A 24,151-nucleotide genomic window follows, 5' to 3' on the forward strand; every position below is an offset into this window, starting at 1 on the left:
CTCATCTATGAACTGCTAGAGCATGTGAAGTGGCCGGACCTGCAGATCCAAAGCTGCAGGATCTCCAAGACACAGGGCAACAACAGGATATCCAAGAGGGGATCCAGTAAGGGCCCAGTATCAACAGTGCAGCAGAAGCCAGAGGCCTCCAACCAGACCAATGAGCACTTGCAAGTAAAGATATATGGACTAAATGGTATACTGAGTGACTCACTGTGTCACACTACAACTTCCACAACAAGATTTTTTGTTGTTGTTGTTTGGTTGGTTGGTTTGGTTTTTTGAGAAAGGGTTTCTCTGTGTAACTTTGACTGTCCTGGAACTTGCTCTGTACACCAGGCTGGCCTTGAACTCAGAGATCCACCTGCCTCTGCTTCCCAAGTGCTGGGATTAAAGGCGTGCAACCCCCAACTCCCGGCTCCATATTAAGATTTTTGTTTGTTTGTTTGCTTGCTTGCTTGCTTGCTTGCTTGCTTGCTTGTTTTTCATTTGTTTTTCTTTTAAATCTTATTTTATTTTATCTTGAGGGGAAAGTTGTAAGAGCAGAGGGCAGATATAAAGGGCCAGGAATATGAATAAGACCAGGACGCATAATGTGACATCCACAAAGAATCAATAATTTTTTTTAAAAGAATATAGAATATGGGAGCAAGAATGTGCACACAATTACAGTTAATGACCAAAGAGGCCATGAATGTGATGGAGAGGTATATGAGAGAGTTTGGAGGTAGCAGGGGAAGGGGGAAATTATGTAATCATATTACAATATCAAAAATAAACAGAACACAAAAATTAAAAAATAATCTGCAACTAAAATTGCTTGACTTTAAAGTAAATGAATGCCTTTCCTCTTCATGATTTTAGATAATTCTAATCTAGACATTTCCTGTCAACCTTAGGACAAAAACTACTGTCCCATAATTTAATATTTCCTGCTTAATTGCATAAAAATAGAAGAAAATGAAATGATTCATCCATAATTAATCTGCCAACTAGAGCACCTCCTCTTTCATTTAGTGAGTGCACAGCCTAGTCTTAAATGAGCTCATACAGCGTCTAGAAAAACCACTTCAGACACAGTGATGAAAACCACAGTTCACATACCTGCTACCCAATCCACGGCAATACCCCGGATTCCATTTGTTCCTATGCCGTAGGTAACGATGTTGCTAAAAGTAGACCCATCGGGTTTGATTCTGCGGATTCCATTAGAGGATCTCACAGAGCTGCTAAAATCACACCAGTAAATAAAGCCGGAGGCAACATCCACGTCCACGTGCAGAACATTTCGTCCTAGAACATTTAAGATGTGTCAACCAACTGAACTGGCACTTTTAAAATCCCCTCTCCACCCTTTCGTTAGCATTCGTTAGTTATACAAACCGATGTATTTCATTATAACATTTCATCCCCCATTATCACACCCTGTCCCCCATGACTGCACCCCTTTCTAGATCTCATTCTACTGTCGTGTATTTCACTTTTTCTTTGTTATTCCTTGTGTATACATACATGCACACTACAAGCTGCTGAGCCTGCTGAGAGTTCCTCATAGGCCCTGACAACCGATTGGATAACCAATTACGGGGGGGGGGGGGGGGGGGTCATCCCTGCTCACGATTGATTCTCCACTGTCCACACTGACATGCCAGCTGCTGCTGTCATTGTCTTGACAAGGCTACAGAATTGTTGAGATTTCATGGGTGCAGCTTCCCTATCCTACCTGGAACACACAACACCCCAGATTGTCCTGTTCCTAGAGCACCACCCTCACCTGTCCGCTCTTCCTCTGAAATCCAACACCCACTACCAGATCAGACTGTTTGATTATCAGCTGCATATGCAGAACCCAGATCTTACTTCCTAAGTAACATTTCCCGAAACAGGAGTTCGGCCTCCTAGGAATAAATGGCTGGAAAATCTTTTATCTCATGAAGCACTCAAACACTATGGAATCATGCAAATATGCAGAGTATTGAAAAGAGCTCTAACGGTCAAAATGGGTCAACTGGGTCAAATGACTGATTATGTATAACCTACCAAATTTAAAATTTTTTTCCTGGCAAACTAGGGCCAGGAAAATAGCTATGTTTGTATAAGAACCCCCAGATCCCATGGAAATGCCAAAGCGGGTATAAAGGACTGTCTGCAATTCCAGCCCTCAGAGGGTGAAGGCAGGGTGCTAGAAAACTCTTCATGTTCTCACAAACTGCCACACATTTTGGCTTATCCAAGAGACAAGTGTTTTGTGTACATATTCACAAATAAGTCAGGCATGGTGGTTACAAGCCTTTAATCCCAGCACTCAGAAGGCAGAAACAGGTGGATCTCTGTGAGTCTAAGGCTAGCCTGGTCTATGTAGTAGGTTTCAGGTCAACCAGGGCTACATAGTAAGACTTAGCCTCCAAAAAAAGAATGAAAGAAAAACACACAAAAAAATATGATTATTGGGGACTAGTGCTGAGTTTCCTTACACCACTTCATCAAATATGTACTAATAAATTTGTGGATTCCTTTAAATAATGGGATACCTTCAGCCCACACCTCATTAGCAGGAATACAGAATAGTTTTCACCCATTCTGCAATACTTCATGAAAATCCATGCTATGCTTTATAGCCCTCTAATCTGGTTCTATTAGATACACAGGTTCTCCAGCCACAATCCAGAATTCTAAGTGAGCAAACTCCTGGCATAGGACTTGGCTCAGCTCTCTGAGTCTGACAGCCCTCCCAAAGAGTCTGATGACCTGAGCTTTATAATCCACACTGGAGCTGGCACCAGCTGGAAGCAAACTTGGTTAGGAGTGTCCATACCTTGGCCAGCCACTGGCACCATGGCCTCTGAGTGGTCAGATAACTCCAGGCTGAAGCCTCTAATTACAGACAGCTTGGAAACAACAATGAAGGAGTTATACGGAGAACAGGAGTGATGGTCAGGATTGAGTTTAAACCCGCTAGCACAGGCACAGGAGGACATTCCACCGGGTTTGGGCAGGCAGATCTGCTGGCAAACATGTGGGTTGTTGCTGCAGCCATTGGAAGAGTCAGCAGCATCTAAAAGAATTCAAATCAGTCTGTAACCTTATGTACTTGGCAGTCCGGCACATTTTTTTAATGAGTCAACCAACTATTATACAAATAATAAATGCATAATAATAACTAGATTAGCAGACTAAAATCAATACTGAAAGGCAGGAGCATGCAAGGCTTAATTTAAAGATGGCACAAATCTATAGACTAGCTTTTTTCCTCCTTCCCTTTCAACCTGAGATAAGGATATTTAAAAGACTTTTTAAATCACATGCAATAAAAACAAATAACAAAGGAGACAGAATACTTAATATTCTTCAGTTAAAGTTAATTTGTTGGTGGGTTGGGGTATTCCTGTTAGGACTAAAAATTCTGTCCCAAAATTTATCTTAAGCATAAAGCAGTAAACAAAACAGAAAAAAAAAAAAGTGCCCTTCATAGAGGTTCTATTACAAAAGAAACATGGACAATAAAAAGCAGGTGAAGCCGGGCGGTGGTGGCACACACCTTTAATCCCAGCACTCAGGAGGCAGAGCCAGGAGGATCTCTGTGAGTTCGAGGCCAGCCTGGGCTACCAAGTGAGTTCCAGGAAAGGCACAAAGCTACACAGAGGAACCCTGTCTCGAGAAAAAAAAAAAAAAAAAAAAAGCAGGTGATGTGCTGATGAATGCTACAAAATACAAGTCAGACTTAAAACTTAGGAGGAAAGAAGGGGAATAAATTTACTTGGAAGCTGATGCTGGCCTATGCCAGATTAGCCACTGACACTGAACTGTCACGTAGTTTTGCATACCTGTGTGCACCAGGGGCTTCTGGGTGTGAGTGAGACGTGTGCATGTGCCAAGCACTACATGTGGACAGGGTGTGAGTGTGCAAACGTGTGCATGTGCATCACACATCCATGAATGACAGACAAGTACTCACTGCGTCGGTGGTAAACCCGAAGACCCCTCAAGTTCTGGACATTGTCTCTCAAGACGACTTTGTTGTTCCCAGAGGACTTGTCGACTCTTTCTATGACCTCATACTGTTCATCAGAGTAATAAAGGAAGGAGCCATGGACCGCAAGACCCCACGGGTGGGCCAGGTGGTGCACCAGGATCATCCGCTCTGTACCATCCACATTTCCTCTTTCGATCTAAAGGATTAGAATTCTCATTATTTCACTGACTCCTACCGAATGAAATAAGGGAGAATGTTCACATTTATAGTCTCTTGTATTTGTGTGGCACTTTATCCTTTCTATAGATTTCTCAAAGCTGTTATGGAATTGGTCCATCACAAGTATGCTAAACAGGCAAACATCCTTATCTTCAAGGGATAGTCAGAGCACTCATACCGTGCTTAAGAATGCATAGAAATGTCTGAGCATGTGCCACCATGCAGTATTTGACAGACATTGGCTGTAACATCTACCCGGATAAGAAGACATCTCCCCCAGAACTACAGGCCAGTCCTGGATGGGAGCCAAGCACGGTGCTATGGTGTGAATAAATGGCTTTTGTCCATGGAGAAAGAATGAAGTAGATCACTTCTGAGGAGCGTGGAGGGTGTAACTGGTTTAACTTGGGTTCAAAAGCCTGTCTCTTTACCCAGCTGGGAGCTTCTGACAGACAGTGAGATCTGGGTTACCCACTACCTCACAGACAAGGGAATCCAGAAGGTTATATGCCAGAAATGACAGAAACCCCAAAAGCCTAGAAAAAAAGAAATCATGACCCTCCCGGCTGCCGGTGTCTAGATTAGAGCAGCTGAGCAAGCTCAGCTCAAGCCCTGAAGCTGCCTCTCCAGGCCAGCACTCTCAAGTGGGCAAGCATCAAATTTGGTAACTATAGTTTTAAAGACAGGGTACCTTTAACATGAAAAAGAATTAACTAATGGGATGATAGCCAGCTCACTCATCATGAAGGTAGAAAAAAATAAGTCTGGACATAAGGCAAATTAAGGATGGGAAGAACCTTGGATGATTAAATAAGGAGACAGCACTATTTTTTTTTAAGAGGGAAGGAGAGGTGGAGTATAGAGCTCACAGATTCCGGAGGACAGAATGGGTGCAGAACAGGAAGAGGACGGAGCTGGTGAGTCCCTGTGTAGATGGCACTAACTTGTATGCAGAGGCCCCACCCCGTGACAAGAACATCCTAATCATAACATAGGTGCACCCAAGCATGCAAGGTGTTTGCACACATGTTGCTACGTTTTATATGTTTTTATTGTGTTGTGGGCGGGGGGAGGGCGGGTTGGGTATGTGTAGCACCTGTATTAAGTCAGAGCATGGCTTCCAGGCATTGATGCTGTCTTTCTACCATGTGAGTCTCAGGGATCAAACTCAGGTCATCAGGTTTGGCAGCAAGTGCCTTCACCCACTGAACCACCTCACTGGCCCCTCCACTTCTTTTAAATCCTCTAAGTGTATCATCATTGCGAGTAAGTACTGAGCAAGCGGAGGCTGCGTATTGGTGGTAGACAAAGTATGTGGCAGGCAAGTGTCCTGGGTTTGATACTCAGAACTGCAGTATCTGGTAGTAATAATAGTAAACAACAATGTCATCCTGAACATGAAGCTAGTAGTAAGAATCTGGTGAACAGAAAAGGAATCAAGAGCAAGGCCTACTGCATAGCATTGTGGCCAACATCAGTTATCTAAAATTGTTACATACAATCTAATTCATCAACTATTATTTCTGAGTGCTTCCTTTGCCGAGCTCAGCTATTGAAGCCTAGCAGCAATGGTCAAACGTCAATGCCATGTTATAGTGCACTAATCAGTACAGGAAACTTCATGTGTGTACTGGCCATTTCTTTAGCTGCTGAGCTGAGATGCTTGCTTATTCTCGTGTGTGTGTGTGTGTGTGTGTGTGTGTGTGTGTGTGTGTGTGTGTGTGTGTGTGTCTACTCTGTGATGGGAGAACCGAAAGTCTCGTCAAAGAAAAGCCTGACAACACTAAAACATTAAATCCATGTCTCAGAAAGGACAAGTAATGACAAGTGGTGACTACTTATCCTTAATGAAACCAAAGGTTTATAGGAAAAAATAAAAACCGTCATTCTAGAGAGAATGTTGCACATACTGTGAAAAACAAAAATAAAAATGGACTACAAAACTAAAGTAAGGAGAGCATTGTCGAGAGGAAGGGCAATATTAGACCTGATTCAAGTTGCCAAGTTAGCCAGCGCGTTCGGAATCACAGGTAGTGAACGGGTAGTGAAAACATAAAGCCACTCATACCACGCCTCTGCTGGTGACCGCCCAGTAGAGCTTCTGCTCCTGGATGTCCAGGGTGACAACCTCCAGGTGTTCCAGGTTCCCAGTGAAGAGAATCTTTAAAGATGATCCATCCATGTCAGCACTTGCGATCTTGGCAGGTACCCCACTGTCCGTCCCCTGGTCTGACCAATACAGTTTTCTACAACCATGAAAAGCATGAGGGTTTCATGAAATAGAAAATACACAAGGGCAATACAACATAGGAGCATTTAACCAGTGTTCCGTCCATGTCTCTAGAGCTCTGCACACCATTTTGAATAGCACTGAAGACTTAAAATAGTACTGAAGACAGGATGGTAGAATTTTCCATCTACTCAGCCTCCAAGGTCTGTTAGGTCAGAATGTATTGCACAGGCTTGCATGATGTTTAATTCCTAAAATTCCTGCATGCGGAGCATTAAGTATATCCTTCACAGTCAACACAATTGAAAAGCTCTTTCTCACTTGGATCGACATTGTTCAAATGTCACATATTCTACAGTATGAAATGCCAACAGGGCACTTCCTCAGACCAGGGCATTGATAAGGACGGTGCGGACAGGAACACATGTGCGACTTGGTATCTATCACTCACCCACGAACAGGATCAACAGCTATGCCAACTGGGAAACCAACGCCAAGAGAGGTACCATCGTTGGCGATCAGTGTTTTCCCATACCTCGTCTCTCCCTGGAGTGTTATCACCTGCAGTCCAAGAGCATGTATCAGAACTGAATTTCTTTCCCAGACACAAAGACAGAGCGACACAAAATTAAAGCATGGCCAAAGATGGCATGAGATGCCCATAATCTTTAATTGTGTTTCCCTCTATTTCAACTTCCTCTTTCCTCCTGGGGCTGGGAGGAAAAATCTCAGAAGAAATGATAACTTACAAAGTACAATCAGGGCTGGAGAGATAGATCAGTGGCTGCTCTTCCAAAGAACCCTGGTCTAAGTACCCAGCACCCACATTTTGGCTCACAAGTGCCTGTAATTCTAGTTCCAGAGGGATCTGACATCTTAAGGCCTCCAGGGACATTGCTTCAGTACACTGCACTAACACATATACAGACGAAACACTTCCCAATTGATGAATAAAGCACTGCCTGTTGCTATACATTTAAGGTTTGTCTGGAAAATTGCTACTTCATGCAAATAGATTATGTCTGTGTGTACCTCTCTTACACACACACACACACACACACACACACACACACACTACCTTTTCCCCTCATTCTGCGCCCTGTCTGGCATTTCTAATTCCTGCTTGAACTACAATAATTTTTCTCATTTCAAGTCACCTTTTTCTATTACAATCTCCTAGGGCCTCCTTGGGTCACGTTAAGTCCCTTCATGACTTCTAGTCTACTTCAAATTCCCTCACACAGCCACCTACAGGCTTCATTTTTAAGCTACACATCTTTTCCAGAAATAGGCACACAGCTACCCCTAGTGGAAAGCAAGTTCTTCAACAGCACCTCCTATTTTCAAGATGGAATCAAGTGTGACGCTGGAACACTACATCTAAGCCAGCATTACACCTACGTTCTTTGTATTCATCAGGAAGAACTTTACATTTCTATCTCCTAAAAGATTAACCAATACAAACCGGTGGATGGCTCATCCCATTTTGAATACAGTGATAATTTGCAACTCAGCACCATGAAACATTTTTACTTAATGAGTATGAGCTTTAGCGAGGCCAAGTCATTTGTCCAAGGACAAGCAGTTCATGGCTGGAGGTTAACATTCATAATACGTATTTAGTTTTAACTTTTGTTTGTTTGTTTTTTTTATTACAGGGTTTTTTATCCTTCTGCCTTTTTTATACTTTTACATTTTTCTAGAAATAGGCATTGGTCATCTTTCAAGGCTCAGTTCAAATAACCACTAACAAGCTCTCTTCTGCCTCTCCCACTAGCACGCAAAGCACTCTACATTCGGTGCTCTCAACACATGGGAGTGAAATTATTGGTTTGTGTGTAAGCTACTTAGAAGGAAAAAATAATTTCCCATCATCTTTGAATATCCAGGATCGAACAAGATCCACAGAAAACATTGACCATTATCTGTTGAATGAATACTAAAGGTAGACACAAGCCAGGCTGAATTGGATTCTCCCCACTGTATATCATACTGACATGGAGGCTCAATTACAAACTAGGATCTCTGCAGCTCAAGTGACTATGTTGATTATTACACAAGTATGCACACTTGGGGGTTCCCCAACAGGCTGTTTGTTTGACCTGTTGCTGCTGGAGACCTCCTCAATACCTTTGGAAATGTTAAACCAAGGCATTCATCATCACCACTTTTTTTCTGAGGGCCTCAGGATTGAGCTTGGGATTCTCAGCAGCACATCACATTTTGATGAGCTTTGGATTAGGAAAAGTACTTTCTGCGACTGTCAAATGGGCTTTAGAAAGGTCTGTATTATTATTCCTAACATTAAAGCCAGCCATTTCTGGACTACTGTTGGGCCTTCAGGATCCCCTCACATCTATTTGCTTTGATTGGCATTTGTGCATATTGCAAATTTCTCACTCATTGTGACTCACTAGCCCTCAGGTCATCGTGCACCAGTAAGCTATGAAGTGCTGTTCCACTGTGGACTCTACCAAGCTGCCAACTTGACCCTTACCAAAGAGCAATCAACTAACCAGCTGTGTGTCAACTATAAGATCTATTCTCTCTCTCTCTCTCTCTCTCTCTCTCTCTCTCTCTCTCTCTCTCTCTCTCTCTCTCTCTCTCTCTTCCCCGCCCCACAAGGTATTCAAAATTAGCATGAATTAACACACCTTGTCCTTTTCCCAGAGTGGAGGAAACTGATATTGGTGCCACAGACTTACTTCATGTAATTTCAAGCCTACCCTGCATCTTGAATGTCTTCTGGGAACTGAGATATAAAGAGTACTTATCTCAAAGAGGAGAGAAATTAGAATCAAGTTTCTCTTGTGTCTTTCACTATTAGAAAAATTGGAGCCAGAGTGTGATTCTTACCTGAGAACAGAGGTAGCAATAAACTTGGCTGATAACTGATAAAGTATTTCTTCTATGATTTTAATTAGCTTTCTTAGTATGTTGTAAATTAACCGATATCCTTTATAGGGACACAATAGAATTGATAATTTGTAGGAAACAGAATGGAGTAATAGAATGTTCTATTAATTTATTTTTATAAGGTGGTTTTTATTTCCCTTGGATTTGCTGGTATATTTTGTAGCAGTGTTTGCTGTTTTATTTTGTAGGTGTTTTTGGTCTTTTAGTCGGGGCTTGAAACAAGATCTCACTCTATAGCCCAAGCTGGCCTTGAAATCATGGGAATCCCCCTGCCCAAACCTCCCCAGGACTAGAATTAAAGGACTAAGCCACCATGCCTGAGAATATATTCCACATGAACCTGAAAACAATGTTCGTCCCTACATTATAATAGAAGCAGCATTACCTCAATGGACCGACTTGAGGAAGTATAATAAATATTTCTTGATATCCAGTCTAAAGCCAGGCCAAAAGAGAAGCCCAGCCCAGACAGAGGAGCAAACACGGTCCTGTTGCTACCATCAGTCTTCACTCTGTGCATTTGACCCTGGGAAGAAAGACGAGGGAGGTGAGCTGACCTGAGGCAGGGCACAGGCCTGTGCAGAGTCCTCCTCTCCTGACTACAGCTGCCGCCAGCTGCCAGTTCTCTCTATGTCTCTCAGTTGTTGAAAGCGGTAAGCCAAGTTGAGTATCTGACCTTTCAGGCAAAGAAAAGCTCACTGTACAGTCTTAGAAATAAAAAATTAAAAGCACATAAAATTGGCTCAGAAGTCAACAAGACAGACAACAATCACAGAGGTCTCTTCGGCCTTCTTTCTTTCTCCTGGCTCTTTCCCCATTCTGGCAGATTGCTTCTATGAATGGAAAAGGAGGAGGAGGAGGAGAGAAAGAAAGAGAGAGGAGGGAGGGAGGGAGGGAGGGAGGGAGGGAGGGAGGGAGGGAGGGAGGGAGGAAGGCAGGAAGGAAGGAAGGCAGGAAGGAAGGAAGGAAGGAAGGAAGGAAGGAAGGAAGGAAGGAAGGAAGGAAAGAGTCTCGAACAAAAGATGCTGGAGAAACTGGAGAAGCAAGGATTCTGACCCAAGGCCCCCAGGACCTCCATTAAACGCCTTCCTGGAATCCCTGAGGGAACTTTTATTTAAATAATGACCATATACATTGGATGTATCCAAAACTTACCGGGTTCTCAACCCAATAGATAAATTGCTCTGAGTCATCAAATTCAACATCAAAACCATTCTGTATCCCTGCTATGGGAACCATAGCGTCGTTGCTCTTCACCTCAGGGTCAAGGGAGATTCCAAAAATTATATTGTTTCTTACAGACATCAAGAAAGGTTGGTCACCTGTAAAAACAGCAGTTTTGTGGAACCACAAGCATGGCAGCATTAACCACAACACAGAGCAGATGTGTCCTGAGTAACCATAGGCCGCCCACGGGGGCCCTCCCACTCCACACATGACACGGCCTGGATACTCCCCAGTACATAGTCCTCGTTATCTCTGTACTCACACTGACAAACTATCAGGATTTGTCTCAGAAAGTTCTTCTCTCTCTACCCATAGACAACCTTAACAAGAAATGACTGTGAGTCAATACGCAGGGAAGGTGGAGAGGTCAAAGATTAACTTGGTGAATAGTAACTTGTCTCATGCCTATCAGATACCATGTGGTTAAGATGTGCCTTCCTTATTAGATTCTAATTCACACAGTGGTACAATTACTATTGTGTTTTAATTTTCTCACTATGGTGTATCTAGAGCTTGATTGAAAGCCTGGAATGAAAGAATTGCCCAAATAAATAGCTGTAGTTGGTTTACTGATGCTCAGTTGGTTTGGTTTTCACTTGTGCAGTATTGAGACTAAACCCAGGGCCCCACACAGGCAAGTATCACCCCTACCACCCTACCCCTGAGTACCGACTCCAGCCCACCTTCCACACGCTTTAAACGTGTTTTCTAGATCTGTGTATCATGTACAGTATGAGGGAGGCACCTACCCTGGCATCTCAGGCTTAGTGAACACTACGGAAGGCAAATGTTACTAAGTCATTATTGGGGGGAATGTGTGACTTTCTTCAAGGGCATATATTGGCAGTCAGGCTACATTTCATAAACCAAGGGGATATCAGAGACCACTTCCCAAGCCATCCCATGGGAAAAAACACAAGCGGAATTATTTGTGAAATGACAAGTGGTACGATATGGCGTCACCATCAGATAGTCCCCAACGAGCAGAAGACAATCTTTGTCTGGTGAAGGAATGCCTTGTATCTAAAATATCTATGCCCAGATTAATCTTCTCTGAAAGACTCAAGGACACACTAAATTAAACAGTGTCAACAAGGATTAGTAATGTAATTAAATCTCTGAGGAAAAGTAGCAAAATACCAATCCCTTTGTAAGTGTTGCCAATAATTAAAACCTCATGAAAGTATCACTGCACAATGTCACCTAACTGGATGGGGCTTCAACCTGAGGACCTCATTTGCAAACACTGTAACCTGGAAACACTAAAAAAAAAGATGTCCTGAATCTGTCATGTATTTTCCATTTGAAAACCCAGTGCCCCTAGAGATATGGACTTTTAATTAAGAAATACGTTGTAACTAACCATCTAATTTCAGCCTATCTCTAGCAATTTGCATCAGTTTCTAAATATATTCACTCCTTTACAATGAGAAATGAAGAGACTTAGAGTAACTTTTCAAATTTCTGAAGATGATTTGAGAATTATATGCATGTACACATTCTTGAAGAAATCATTTCTCTTTCCCTTTGCATTCTTCAGAGCACTTGACATAATACTCCACATACCCTTCAATCAACCCACTAAGATAACTAAGATTAAATTGCTCAAATAGCCACTTGTAATATTTCTCACAGAGACAGCACTTATTTCTGAGGTATCAGATAATAATATTAACAATACTGGAGTCATAAGACCCAGGACAGATGACTCACCATTAACTATTTATTGTCATGAGAATAAAGAAATGAAGCAGTGGGCCTGAAAATGTGCAAGCTATACACACAAATCAAAATTTTCTATTTTAAATACAGAATTTGAGAACTCCATTATCAGAACAGTCAGGTGTAAGAAAACATGAGGTTAAAGGTTGTTCAGCCACATGCACAGGTAACAGTAGCGCCGTAGACACATCCTGTATTACAACTAAGATGCTCAGCTGAGTCACCCCACAGGAGACCTACTGAACAGTTAGAACTGGGGTGTGGGTTTTCACAACCCAGCACCAACTAGAACAGGCTTGGTCAAAAGAGCACACTTACCTCTCACGCAGTTGACAGAATCGCCAGAGAGGTTCCATCCAGAAGGACAAACACAAGAATAATGTCTAGGGTCCTGTGCGGAAAGCAGGCAAAGGTGACTGCAGGAAGCAGAGGCACATGGATTTGGGGCTGTGGGAGTAAGAAAAGAATGCATGTATGAATGGAAAATTGTCTGCGCTACAGTACACAGGGTGCTTGCAGTTACCTTTGCCGAGAGGCACCAGAGAAAAGAATGGCTTTCACGGGTTAACTCAGTCTATATAACCAAGTATAACCAGTCACTGAGCTATCTAGAACCCATAATATAAATATAAGTCTCCTTGCCAGACCTAAAGACCTTGTGACCTTGATGTTTACCCAGCAATGTCCAAGATCAGTTTTCCCGCATCTTTGCAAGTGCTAGTTCTCACAGGATGTTTCTAGACCCTGCTTCTTCTACATATGGCATGCTACATAATGAATCTATTCTTTTCCTCACAAAACATATAAGCATCTGCAAGGAAGGTCCCAAACACACTGAAGTATACAATCGAGAAAGGAAATCGACCTATATTAATTCATGTGGTGGGTGGTATTTTCAGAATGTGAGAGAACTAGGGATGGTTATCTCAGGTAGAGCGGTTAAGAACAGCTTCTCCTAGAAAGTGACATTTGAGCAGAAAACCCTAAATGACACAAGGCAGTGAATTCTGTCAGAGACAGAAGACAGAGGTTCAAGACAGTGCAAAGAAGTACAAAAGTTCAGAGCTGAGAACTCGCCTGGTGTGCCACTAGACCAGCATGTAGTCCAGATGGTGAATGTAAGCCACAGAGGAAACAGGGTCAGACTCAGTGCGAGACACCACTGGAGAGATTTGAGGAGAAAGGGATTATGGGAAGGTTAAGTGTTCTCCCTCCCAACAGAAGGATTACCACCAAGGCCAAATCTTACATCCTCTGTCCACCCACACCCCATGCATGAGGGTGACACAAGGTGATCATAGCAGACACCTACAAGGAGATGGTATCATAATGAGTCCCAACAATCAGCCGCTGAACAAGGTCACAGAGGTAGTAGCTAATAGCTGAATAAAATGACATGGTGAGGATGTGCTATTGTCACCTACTTTTCCAGCATTAAATAAAAGCCAGAACAATGCAAGGGCAAGGAAAAAGCATGGAGTACTACTGCAGTCCGAGAAAAGAAAATGTATTGCCCATGCACTTAGCATGTCCAGAAGAAGATACGACCATGCTATTTCCAGGCAGGCTGTTTAGGAGTCTTCACTTACAAGATGGTTGCCTTGAAGGATGAATGGCAATAATCCCAAGAGGCTGATGAACGCTGTACATGACAACGGACTGGTTCCCCCCATGCCACTTGTTGGCCTGCATAACGCGCCGAGTCCCACGGTCAGTCCAGTACATAGTGTCTTCAAACAGAGTCAGGGCATGAGGATGGTGGAGAATCTGGAAGCAGAACTAGACTGTGAGACCTCACCCAGAAATGGAAAGGAGATTTTAAAAAAGACACCAGGAAGTAGCAAATACAAGTATCTACTCTAGGAATGTCACTCTGCGCTCATTTTTAAAATTGTTTCAGGCCTATCTCTGTTACATCGTAGGCCCATATTACCCAGCATCTATTACCCAGTGGCTGGAAGGCTCCTCGTGGGACTTCTCAAATCAGGGGCACTAAACTGTGATAGTTCTTTGGTAAAGTACATATTTTTCTGCATTGGCCAACTTGTAAAACTTAAACAGTATTCATTCAATTAAAAAAAGTGTTTAAACACATAACAGACTCTGGTTTCATTGAGAAATATAAATCTAGTTTATTCATTCTTCCTAAACCCTGGTTTTTAAAGATATATAAGCAAAAGACTAGCATCCACAGAACACTTACTTAAGTCACATTGTCTATTAATCTTTTCCTGTACATGGTACAATCTAACTGAGTAAGATAAAAATATTTCGTTGCTCCCTGGTCTGGTTTTGTTTGTTTGTTTGTTTGTTTGTTTGTTTGTTTTTGTTTATTCTCATTGTGTATATTTGTTCTCAATTCTCTTGATAATGATTTCTACTGTGGTATAAATTTGAACGTTATTGCAAACTTACCAAATCACTAGCAATGACCTGCCTTCGATTGTGCCCATCATAATCACAAAATTCAATGTAGTCAAGGTAGGCATCCATGAAGTAGATGAGTCGGTTGGGGTAGTCAATACTTAAACCAGTGGGCCAGTAGATCTTTTCCTGGACAATGACTGTACGCATAGTACCGTCCATGCTGGCTCGCTCAATTCGAGGGTGACGGCCCCAGTCAGACCAGAACATTAGATGGTTACTGTGAAAGAAAGGAAAGATTACAGCCACATGCCCTCTAGGTATTTTTATAATGTGCATAAAACAAAACATAATGACATGGAAATGCCATGATGCCACCAATTCACAAACAGTCCTTTTCTGTTTATCCCACTACAGTTTTAAGTAGTGAATTGCTTTCTCCATCTTCAGAGATTCATTATAAACTTCACTGATATGTAATAACTCATCATCCTATAGAAAACACGCTAACTCAGAATCTACATAAAATATAGAATTTCTTCCTGCCTCTTTCTTCCATCAAGGCAATGTCTCTTTCTCATTCATCCAACTCTAGAAAATAACATGAACTTCAGGCAGAAACAGCCAGTTTGTGGTATCAAAATCACAGCTAAGTGGCCCATCTACAGGACATTACTGCATGCCTTAATTGCACAGCTACTAAGATGTCTTTCTTACCCTGTTCTGGGATCTAATGCGAGTCCCCTAGGGTTGGTGACATTTTTGCTAATCAGTACTGTCCTGTGGCTTCCATCAATTTTAGAAACTTCAATTGTTTCCAGAGCATAGTCTGTCCAGTAAAGATTGCGACCTATCCAATCTACTGCAACCGTTTCCGTCACAGAGAGACCACTTTCATGTATCTACAGACAAAAAAATAAAGGGTGAGTATTAGCATAAATGGAGACAAACACAAACTATATGAAAGTCTATCCAATCTACTGCGACCATTTCCGACACAGAGAGACCACTGGCATGTACCTATAGACAAAAGAATAAAGGGTGAATATTAGCATAAATGGGAACAAACACAGAAACTATATGAAAGTCTAGAATAAGGAATCTAACATGTTGGGATTAGAACAATTCTTCTCCCAATGTAGCTAACCAGTAAGCCAACTGTACCATTTTCAGGGTTAATTACAAGGCATTCACAGACTTAAATAATGCAAGATAATTGTATTAATGGGTGGTTTCATTTTGATTTTAAAAGCTTCTGCACTCGCTAAGAGCTCTACCAATGTGTACACACACGGTGTTCACTAAAGAAATTGTGACTGTCAGGAATCAAGAAACAAACTCAGCTGGTTCAGAAACGGAGAGCACCAGCTGCTCTTGCAGAAGACTCCACTGGCAACCGCACACGTGACATAAATTCAGACACATCAAACAAAAAGATTAATCAAACCAGCTGAGGGAGAGGAGGTGCAAAGTTTCCACTCAATTACAGCTCAGCGAAGCAACTTCTTTACTCTTGGACTTTACTCTCTTCCACAAAGATCTACATACACGGCACAGAATTCAGAATCAGACAGAGGCCGGGAGAGCAGATCCACAGCGCTGCAGTTAGTTAGGAATATCCAGACCTCTTGAACATGGTGCGCGGCCCAGGACAAGGGAGGCAAGGACCTTCTCTTGGTGAGGAGCAGTGGATATTATAGAAGGGCTATAGAAGAGCACTTACTGCTCTCTGGTCTGTTCCATTTTGAAAGACACTCCAGGTTTTGCCTTGCTGTAAGTCAGACCAAAGGACGCGACCGGTGACTGAATCAAAATCAAGGGCGACCACGAAAGAGACATCCTGGACCAGTGAATAGATGTTGTGTGTGTGGGCAGTGATATTGTCCACAATGATCTTGTCACGGCTTGCTACAACTAACATCAGATTTTCGGATGCTGTGGAGGAAAGAGAAAAAAGAGACTGTCAAGGAACTGAAAGGAAAATACAATCAAAGGGTCTCTTCAGCTTCCAATGGTTGATACTAAACTGGAGAAATGGGGGAATAAGAGAAAAGAATTAATCACTTCATTCCTAACCTCTTAGTTGTCTGCAGCCATACCATCCTAGACACCCCTGATATCTCATCAGAAGCCAAGCTGGGTCAGGGGACCTTAATTGTTCATTGATATTCAATAGTATGCAAAATAGTTGCATTCTGAAATAGCTTTGCTTTGCAGTGGGCATCTGAGTATCAGTCTGGAGTGAGCTGTACTCACAGTCATTCTTGGGCTGCTTTTGTTGTTGTACTTGGCTATCTACCTTAGTTTGATCATAGGCTTGATTCATGTAGTTGTAACAGAGAGTTCTACCTGCAGACTAATATTCCTTCACTGCTTGTCTTTTTAGTAATGTATCACACCACATTTAGGTTGGCCTACGGCTACTCAAACTGCGATAGGTGTCTGCCTCCACTGAAGCCGCAGTGACCAAAAGACTGAGTTCTGATCTATGACAACGATGTATCTACATCCTTAAAAGGAAAGTTGTTTTCCTAGCGTGCTTTCGAAGGAAAAGACTTATTGGATCTTGGATGGAAACTTCATGCTACTAAGAATCTGTTCCTTGGGCCACTCTCATCCAGGCTTCTCAAAGGAAAGGTTCCCATTCTTACATTGGCATTTTTCAAGCAGAGCCTCATGTGGTTCAGGTTTGCCTTGAACTCACTATGAAGCCCAGGCTGACCTGATTCTAACTCCCGAGTGCTGGGATAGCAGACATATGCCACTGGGCCCTACCATAGAAGAATTTTTAAATCCTCCTCTGTTGAATCAACTTGAAAGCAGCTGGATCAATATTCCAATATCTAGTATATTCACTTTCATATAGGTCAAAAGACGTTATTAAATAAGCTGTCAGGAGACTAGGAGACTAGTCAGGCTGACCGCTGATCAACCTTGCCAAATGCTTACACTCCGAGAGAGGCTATTAGATTTCCTGGCGTTAGTTCACGTTTAAGCTGAATGATTACCTGTGACTTTGCAGCTCCGCCCATCGCTTTCCAATGTATATTCCGGATCACAAGCGCACCGGAAGGAACCTCTCATGTTGACACAGTGCTGGCTGCAAAAGCCTGGACTATCGCATTCATTTATGTCTTCACAGGTCTTAGTGTCATTGGCAAGTTGGTATCCTGATGGACATGTGCATGTCGCTCCAAAGGGCCCTTGGATGCACTGATGAGTGCAACCACCATTAAAATGTGAGCAGCTGTCTTGATCTAATATAAAGAGAGTCACAGGGGGAAAGTCAGACACACTGTGATGTCGTCCCGTGCCAACTTTAATGAGAGTTAATTAAGAGCCACATTCTCTTAGATAATCTGTTTCGTTTCTTCTCTGAATTGCCTGCGGATGTATTATCCATGGGAACTGGTCTCTACAACCACCCTCCAAGACTTAGTGCCGTGAGAGAGCCTCCGTTAAATACAGCTGACTGAAACTAGCATCGATAAAGAGAAATCTAACTTGCTTCCTCCGGAATTCCCCACCCTAACTAGAAATGGAACAATAGGTCTTAAATGTTGCACAAAAAAAAGCTGGACATGTTCAAGTGGAGAGGACACAGATTTGCTAACACACCATCATTCCTTACTCTTAGGGCCAACACAGCAAGGGCTAAACCTGCCCAAAGCCAGGTCACATGCCTTGATATGAAAATACCCTCTATTTCCATGAGCACCACAACTTATAGGTAGAGTCATAACACAGGACATGCACTAGAAGAGGAAGGCACAGCAGTTAGTACAACTTCAGCACCCACATGAACATGTGAAACGGTGAGCGTCTAAAATATTTCACAGCCATACCTTGCTGTAGGTCATCTGACAGTGAGCGTTAATTAAAGAGGAAAGAGAAGGGACAGTCATTAGGATCACATGCCAATCAGAGCATTTTAATCACAGCAAACACAACTCCCCAGATTTGGGTTGTTATATGACAAGTCCGGGTTAAAATGAGAAAATCTTCAAGTTAGAAAAGTTCATGAACACATTGCTAAGAGAGCTACATTTAATCTGACGATGTTATTGTCCTCATTTAGTCTCATTTTTCTAAACAATTATAAAAAGAAAGGAAAACACAGATATAAAAGTGCAAAGGAGAAGTATTATGCAGTCATGATTTATTGGAATTTAATTATCTTTACTCCTACAGGGATATGAAGTCAGCGAGGAACTAAAATCCTTGTGGGGACTGTGACAGTGCTGGGTGACAGCAGACTGCTGCTCAGAATGAATTTATGGCAGTGACATGTGGTCAGGTAACTTACTGCAAAGCGGGGACTCATCGGTCCCATTCGGGCAATCGAAGTTGCCATCACACAGGACACTCAGGCTGACACAGGAGCTGGAGCCCGGGCACTGCCACTGCCAAAAGGGACATTGAAAAGGTGGGGTGGGGCAGTCCTTCTCGTCACTCATGTCCCTGCAGTCATTGTCCCCATCACAGATCCACGATTTGTAGATGCAATTTCCATTGTCACAAAGGAACTGAGACGGAGAGCAGGTCTTGGGAACACAGCCGTTGTGCTCATCAGATCCGTCGATGCAATCTGAATGTCTGTCACACTCCCAGGTGTTGGGGATGCAGGTACCATCTCCTTGGCACTGAAACTCATCTGGGTGGCACATACCAGGAGGCCTGGTTGCTAGGGGGAACAAAGGCACGTGTGTGACACAGTTGGGATTGGGATCCCTTTTGTCATATAGATTCAGAGGAAAGTATTCTGGACAAACTGTAGATTTAGACAGAACCAATACTAAAGGCTAAAAGGATATCAAATGTTTCACCCTTCCTTCTGATTCCCTGGGATTGTCTAACATGCCACTGTCCGAGCAAATGTTTGAAGTTTTGTTTTGTTTTGTTTTGTTTTGTTTTGTTTTGTTTTGTTTGAGACAGTGTTTTTCTGTGTAGCCTTGTCTGTCCTAGAATGTTTGAAGATTTTTTTTTATAAATAAAATCCATTACACACAAACAGTGGGCAGAAAAACAATCATGTTATCAATAGGTCCCTAATCTCTGCATATAAAAAGAACAGGGGCCATCTGACTTGTATGCAATCTTCTTTATATACAGGGATAGAAGTTTGACTATGTCATTTCTAAGACTATCTGCCTGGTTTTAATTACATTGGACCCATTATAATCTCTTCCTGAATTTCTATGCCATGATTTGGCTTCCCAATTGAGAGTTTAATGAAACTGCTTTCAGATGAGGCTGATTTATATAGTGGAAAAAGAGAAGTATCACAAGTTATCCTCTGACTGCCGTGTGTGTGTGTGTGTGTGTGTGTGTGTGTGTGTGTGTGTGTGTGTGTGTGTATTGTGTTATGTGTATGCATACATGTGCACCCACCTATGTGTGTGCAAATGTGCACAAGCACACAAACAAATGTAATTTTAAAAACCACATTGGTGGATGTCCTTGGAATATGAAAAATAACTAAGGAATTAACTATTTGAAGTATTCATTTATGTAACATTGGCTACATAACTACAGCTCATTATACAGTAATATTACCCATGTAATAGTATTGCATGTCAATATCTCATGAACATTTTGTGCTTTATGTCTTCCCCCAGCCGGTATGAGTTTAAAAGGAAAACTATACAGTAATATCCGGTACTAAAATAAAGGATCCCTGTGTCTGAAATACACTCTGTATGTGGTACTTACGACAGCCAGCCTCGTCAGAATTGTCCTTGCAATCATACACCCCATCACAGCGATATCTGCTGTTAATGCAAGCGCTCCCATCAGCACATTTGAACTGAGAACTTGTGCAGTTTAACACTAAAAAGGAAAGAGAGAAGTGTTTGACAGGAACTCCAAGATAAACTGAGCACCACACAGTAAGAAAAAAGGGAAGCCATCCACTTACCACAACCTGCCTCATCCGATCCATCGACACAGTCCTTGTCCCCATCACAGACGTACAATGGGCTGATACATCGGTGGTCAGGGCATCGAAACTGTGTGGGTTGGCACGTCCCTGAAGCTTCTAATGACATACAAACACAAAGCCAAGTTCCGTTCAAGAACTTACCTCAGTTCCATGTGCTCAGATCAGCCACAACGTCAAAGTCAGCACAGTAAGAGAACCCAAGATGAGGATTTGGAATGAGGAGACTCAAGGACAGAGGCAATCTTGGAAAAGAGAAGACACTGACCATGGACACACCAGGTGTCTAGCCTGCTGCTGCATCTCCTGAGTCTATGACTCTACCAAGTCTGAGCAACACGGTCAACCCACCACATGCCAAGCAGCAACAGCCATGCAGGCTGCCCCATCCACCCCACAAAGTGAAAGACACAGGTTCCTAGAAACTTAAAAGGGCCCAGCTCCTCCACGAGGAAAATGAATCGCCTAGTCCTGCAACCGATACAAGAATTTAGTTGGAGGACTCCAGTGATATTTAAAAAAAAAAGTGGGCGTTGGAGACCGATGTCTTTATTCTGTATTAGATGAAGAAAAAAAAATGATTATAAGGTACTGTATAAATTATGTGAATTTTTTATTAAAGGCTTTAAAAAATATGTATGTGTGGTGTGTGTATGTATATCTGCATGATCATATGCGCGTGTTAAAAAACACACATATGCATGCGTGCATGTGCATATCTGTGTGTACTCATGCATGTGATATGCACTGAGAGTCATCCTTCTTTCTCCCCTTAATTGACTGAAGCAGTCTCTCTGGCCGCCCTCACAGCAGAGACTGCAGATGTGTGCACCACCACATCCAGCTAAGGCTGTTAGCTTGTTTTGTTTTGTTTTATAGTTCCTTATCTGGATGTCGGACATAAGTGCTGTGCTTTGAAAGGCTCAGTACCTTCGGGAGAAGCATCCAACATGTAGCAGACTACTGATACAGAGGAAGACAAGAAAAGAGTCTCAGAGGAAAGAATCCAAATCATCCGAAGGCTGACCAACCCACAGAGAGCAGCTCAAAACTCACCACAGTTCTTTTCATCTGATCCGTCCGAACAATCATTGTCTGTGTCACAGACCCAGTCTCTTGGGATGCACAGGTGATTGTCGCAGGTGAAGGAGGTGGGTGGGCAAGTAGAAATTGTACTTGTGGGGCAATTTTGCTCATCACTGCCGTCTATGCAGTCATTGTGCTTGTCACAGCGCCACTGAATGGGGATGCACTGTCCACCGCGGACACAGGTGAAAGCCCAGGACGAGCAAGAATTATCTACAAACAGCCACAAAGGGGTCACGACAGCGTTCTCACCTTTCAGTGCAGCGTTATACAAAGTTCGGAGAAATGGGAGGGCGGTTTAGGTTTGTGAAGTCTCAAGCATAGTATACACAACATCATGTATATACACACATATCCTCTCTTAACCATTAAAAGAATATTATGGTGCAGTTACAGTTATCTTAAATTCGACTTTCTCCAGTGGGTATATAGTCCTAGTCTCATATTTACTTCCCTTCTATGTCAGGAAAATGTACAACATTTCAAAGAACTCTTCTTTCTCTCTGAAAGCCCAGGGTATTACTGGCCTCAGTTTAATAGATGTTTCCCATTTTTTTAATGGGACACTTGGGTGTTGTGGAATAATCTTTTTGTATAGCTAGGCAGGATTTCCAGGCACAGAGGATACTGGGAAGAATGGCAGAGAGTCGGAGAGAAGCAGAGGAAGCAGAAAACAGGATACGTATATGAGGTCAATGTCATGAGCCTTGGGTAAGGACATAGATTAATAGAATTAATAGATTAATAGAAGTTATAAAAACTAGCTAAAAACAAGCCTAAGCCATCAACCAATTAATAATAATTAACTGATCATTATTAATTAATTCATAATTAATAATACATCTCTATGTCTGAGAGCTGGCTGGCAAGATGAAGACCCGCAACACTTTGGCCTTGCGCAATGCTGATTAGAATCAAAACATCATGGACTAGTGTAGAGATGGAGATCCATTCTTCTCCAATTCATTTCACACAGGACATGAGGTTTTCTGAGGCTACAGTTGCAAGTACCTATGATACTGTGATGCTATTCTATCCATTGCCAGAGATCAAACCCAGGGCCCTCTTCATGCTAAGAAATTTCATTGTGTCTGAGCCCTATCCTCAGCCCTGATTTGACTTCCAAATTTGACTTATCAAAATGAATTAACTACATTGGTCCAAAGAGCTAATACCAAAAGGATTCTGGTCACAATAATCTAATCCACCTGTAACATTACCTATGAATCGTGCTTAACTTCCTATAGTCTCTGTGGTGCATGTTATGAATCTTATATTCTAAAAATGCCCCAGTCATACTTTCCCGTGCACATAACCCATGCTTTTATAATTGCTTACATGACCACTCCTCTGTTCTATTCACCTCTCCCGAAATTCCGGCAGGCAGATACTTACTAAATGTACCACACTGATGTTCGTCACTGTTATCATGACAGTCATCCACTCCATCACATCGGAAGAAACTGGGCACGCACTTTCCATTGTCACAGGCAAAAGAGTAGGAGCCACACTGCTGTGTGGGTGGCTCGTTGACTGGATCGCCCTCACATGTCATGTGATTATCCTGAAGCTTCATTCCATAGGGGCACCCACACAGCCTCTGGAAGTTTGGTGCTGGGTAGCACAAGTGGCTGCAGTCCCCGTTGGGATGGGTGGGCTGGTTGCAGTAGTTAGACCCTGAACATGAAAAACAAATAGATTCATTGGGCGCAGGGTGGGGAGATCAGGGGGTGGAGACAGATAAAAAAAGAAACCATTCCAGACCCAGTACAAAGTTGGAAATCAGCATTCCACTTAAATACAGAAAATTGCTAAGATGTGTATTTCCAAGAAAGCAAAGTCTTGGCAGAGGGGAATAGAGCACTATCAGGAATACTTAAAGAGAAAGGAGAAAGATAACTATGTCCGCATGGAAAAGGCTTGGCAGTCCCTCCTCACCAGTCTGGAGGCCAGCATCGTATGCTTTCACGTTCATGACGCTGTTGATCCCACTTCGAATAACTGTCATATCGCTACCATCCGATTTCCTTACTCGAATAATAGCACCCAGTCTCCAGTCTGTTACGAACACATGATCTGAGCAGAAAAGAGATCCATTAGTTTTTCAGTCACAGTTTGAGGAAATGTGATAGGCTTACAAGGATGCAGTGGTCCAAGAACCCATCTGTCATCCATCTGTAACCATTTGTTCTTTGAAAGTCCATATTTTATTGATATGATGGGTCAGGTTGAGGCAGATACATAATGGCATTTAGTAGTAATTAGGCTTAAACTTCCATAGATAAAAATGAACACAAAAAAGAATCTTATCCATTCTTTTACTCCATTGAGTTCTTATCCATAGTAAAAATATTTAACTGTGAAAAGGAAACAGAGCACATCATCTCTATATGATCCTAATAATTTAAATATCAGCAGTGACTTCTGTGTAATGCAAGACCATAACTAACTAGAAAATACAAATAAACATAACACA

The 24,151-nt window shown here is 42.3% G+C and overlaps 1 protein-coding gene across 1 annotated transcript in view; it reads right to left on the minus strand.

The window, feature by feature from the left end:
• Lrp2 (LDL receptor related protein 2) overlaps window positions 1–24,151 on the minus strand; it is a 151,889-nt gene that overhangs the window by 56,847 nt on the left and 70,891 nt on the right. The window contains exons 20-38 of the mRNA XM_015987614.3: window positions 23,614–23,751; window positions 23,071–23,352; window positions 21,646–21,888; window positions 20,569–20,688; window positions 20,364–20,480; window positions 18,958–19,335; window positions 17,660–17,908; window positions 16,375–16,586; window positions 15,369–15,553; window positions 14,703–14,931; window positions 13,877–14,054; window positions 12,606–12,734; window positions 10,494–10,660; window positions 9,724–9,864; window positions 6,874–6,983; window positions 6,261–6,438; window positions 3,956–4,169; window positions 2,816–3,055; window positions 1,105–1,293 (exon numbers count right to left, since the gene is read on the minus strand). Of these exons, the coding sequence (XP_015843100.1) occupies window positions 1,105–1,293; window positions 2,816–3,055; window positions 3,956–4,169; window positions 6,261–6,438; window positions 6,874–6,983; window positions 9,724–9,864; window positions 10,494–10,660; window positions 12,606–12,734; window positions 13,877–14,054; window positions 14,703–14,931; window positions 15,369–15,553; window positions 16,375–16,586; window positions 17,660–17,908; window positions 18,958–19,335; window positions 20,364–20,480; window positions 20,569–20,688; window positions 21,646–21,888; window positions 23,071–23,352; window positions 23,614–23,751 (3,699 nt within the window). The remainder of the gene's footprint in view (window positions 1–1,104; window positions 1,294–2,815; window positions 3,056–3,955; window positions 4,170–6,260; window positions 6,439–6,873; window positions 6,984–9,723; window positions 9,865–10,493; window positions 10,661–12,605; window positions 12,735–13,876; window positions 14,055–14,702; window positions 14,932–15,368; window positions 15,554–16,374; window positions 16,587–17,659; window positions 17,909–18,957; window positions 19,336–20,363; window positions 20,481–20,568; window positions 20,689–21,645; window positions 21,889–23,070; window positions 23,353–23,613; window positions 23,752–24,151) is intronic.

This window comes from Peromyscus maniculatus, chromosome 4, assembly GCF_049852395.1.
Source record: "Peromyscus maniculatus bairdii isolate BWxNUB_F1_BW_parent chromosome 4, HU_Pman_BW_mat_3.1, whole genome shotgun sequence".
Taxonomy (NCBI): domain Eukaryota; kingdom Metazoa; phylum Chordata; class Mammalia; order Rodentia; family Cricetidae; genus Peromyscus; species Peromyscus maniculatus.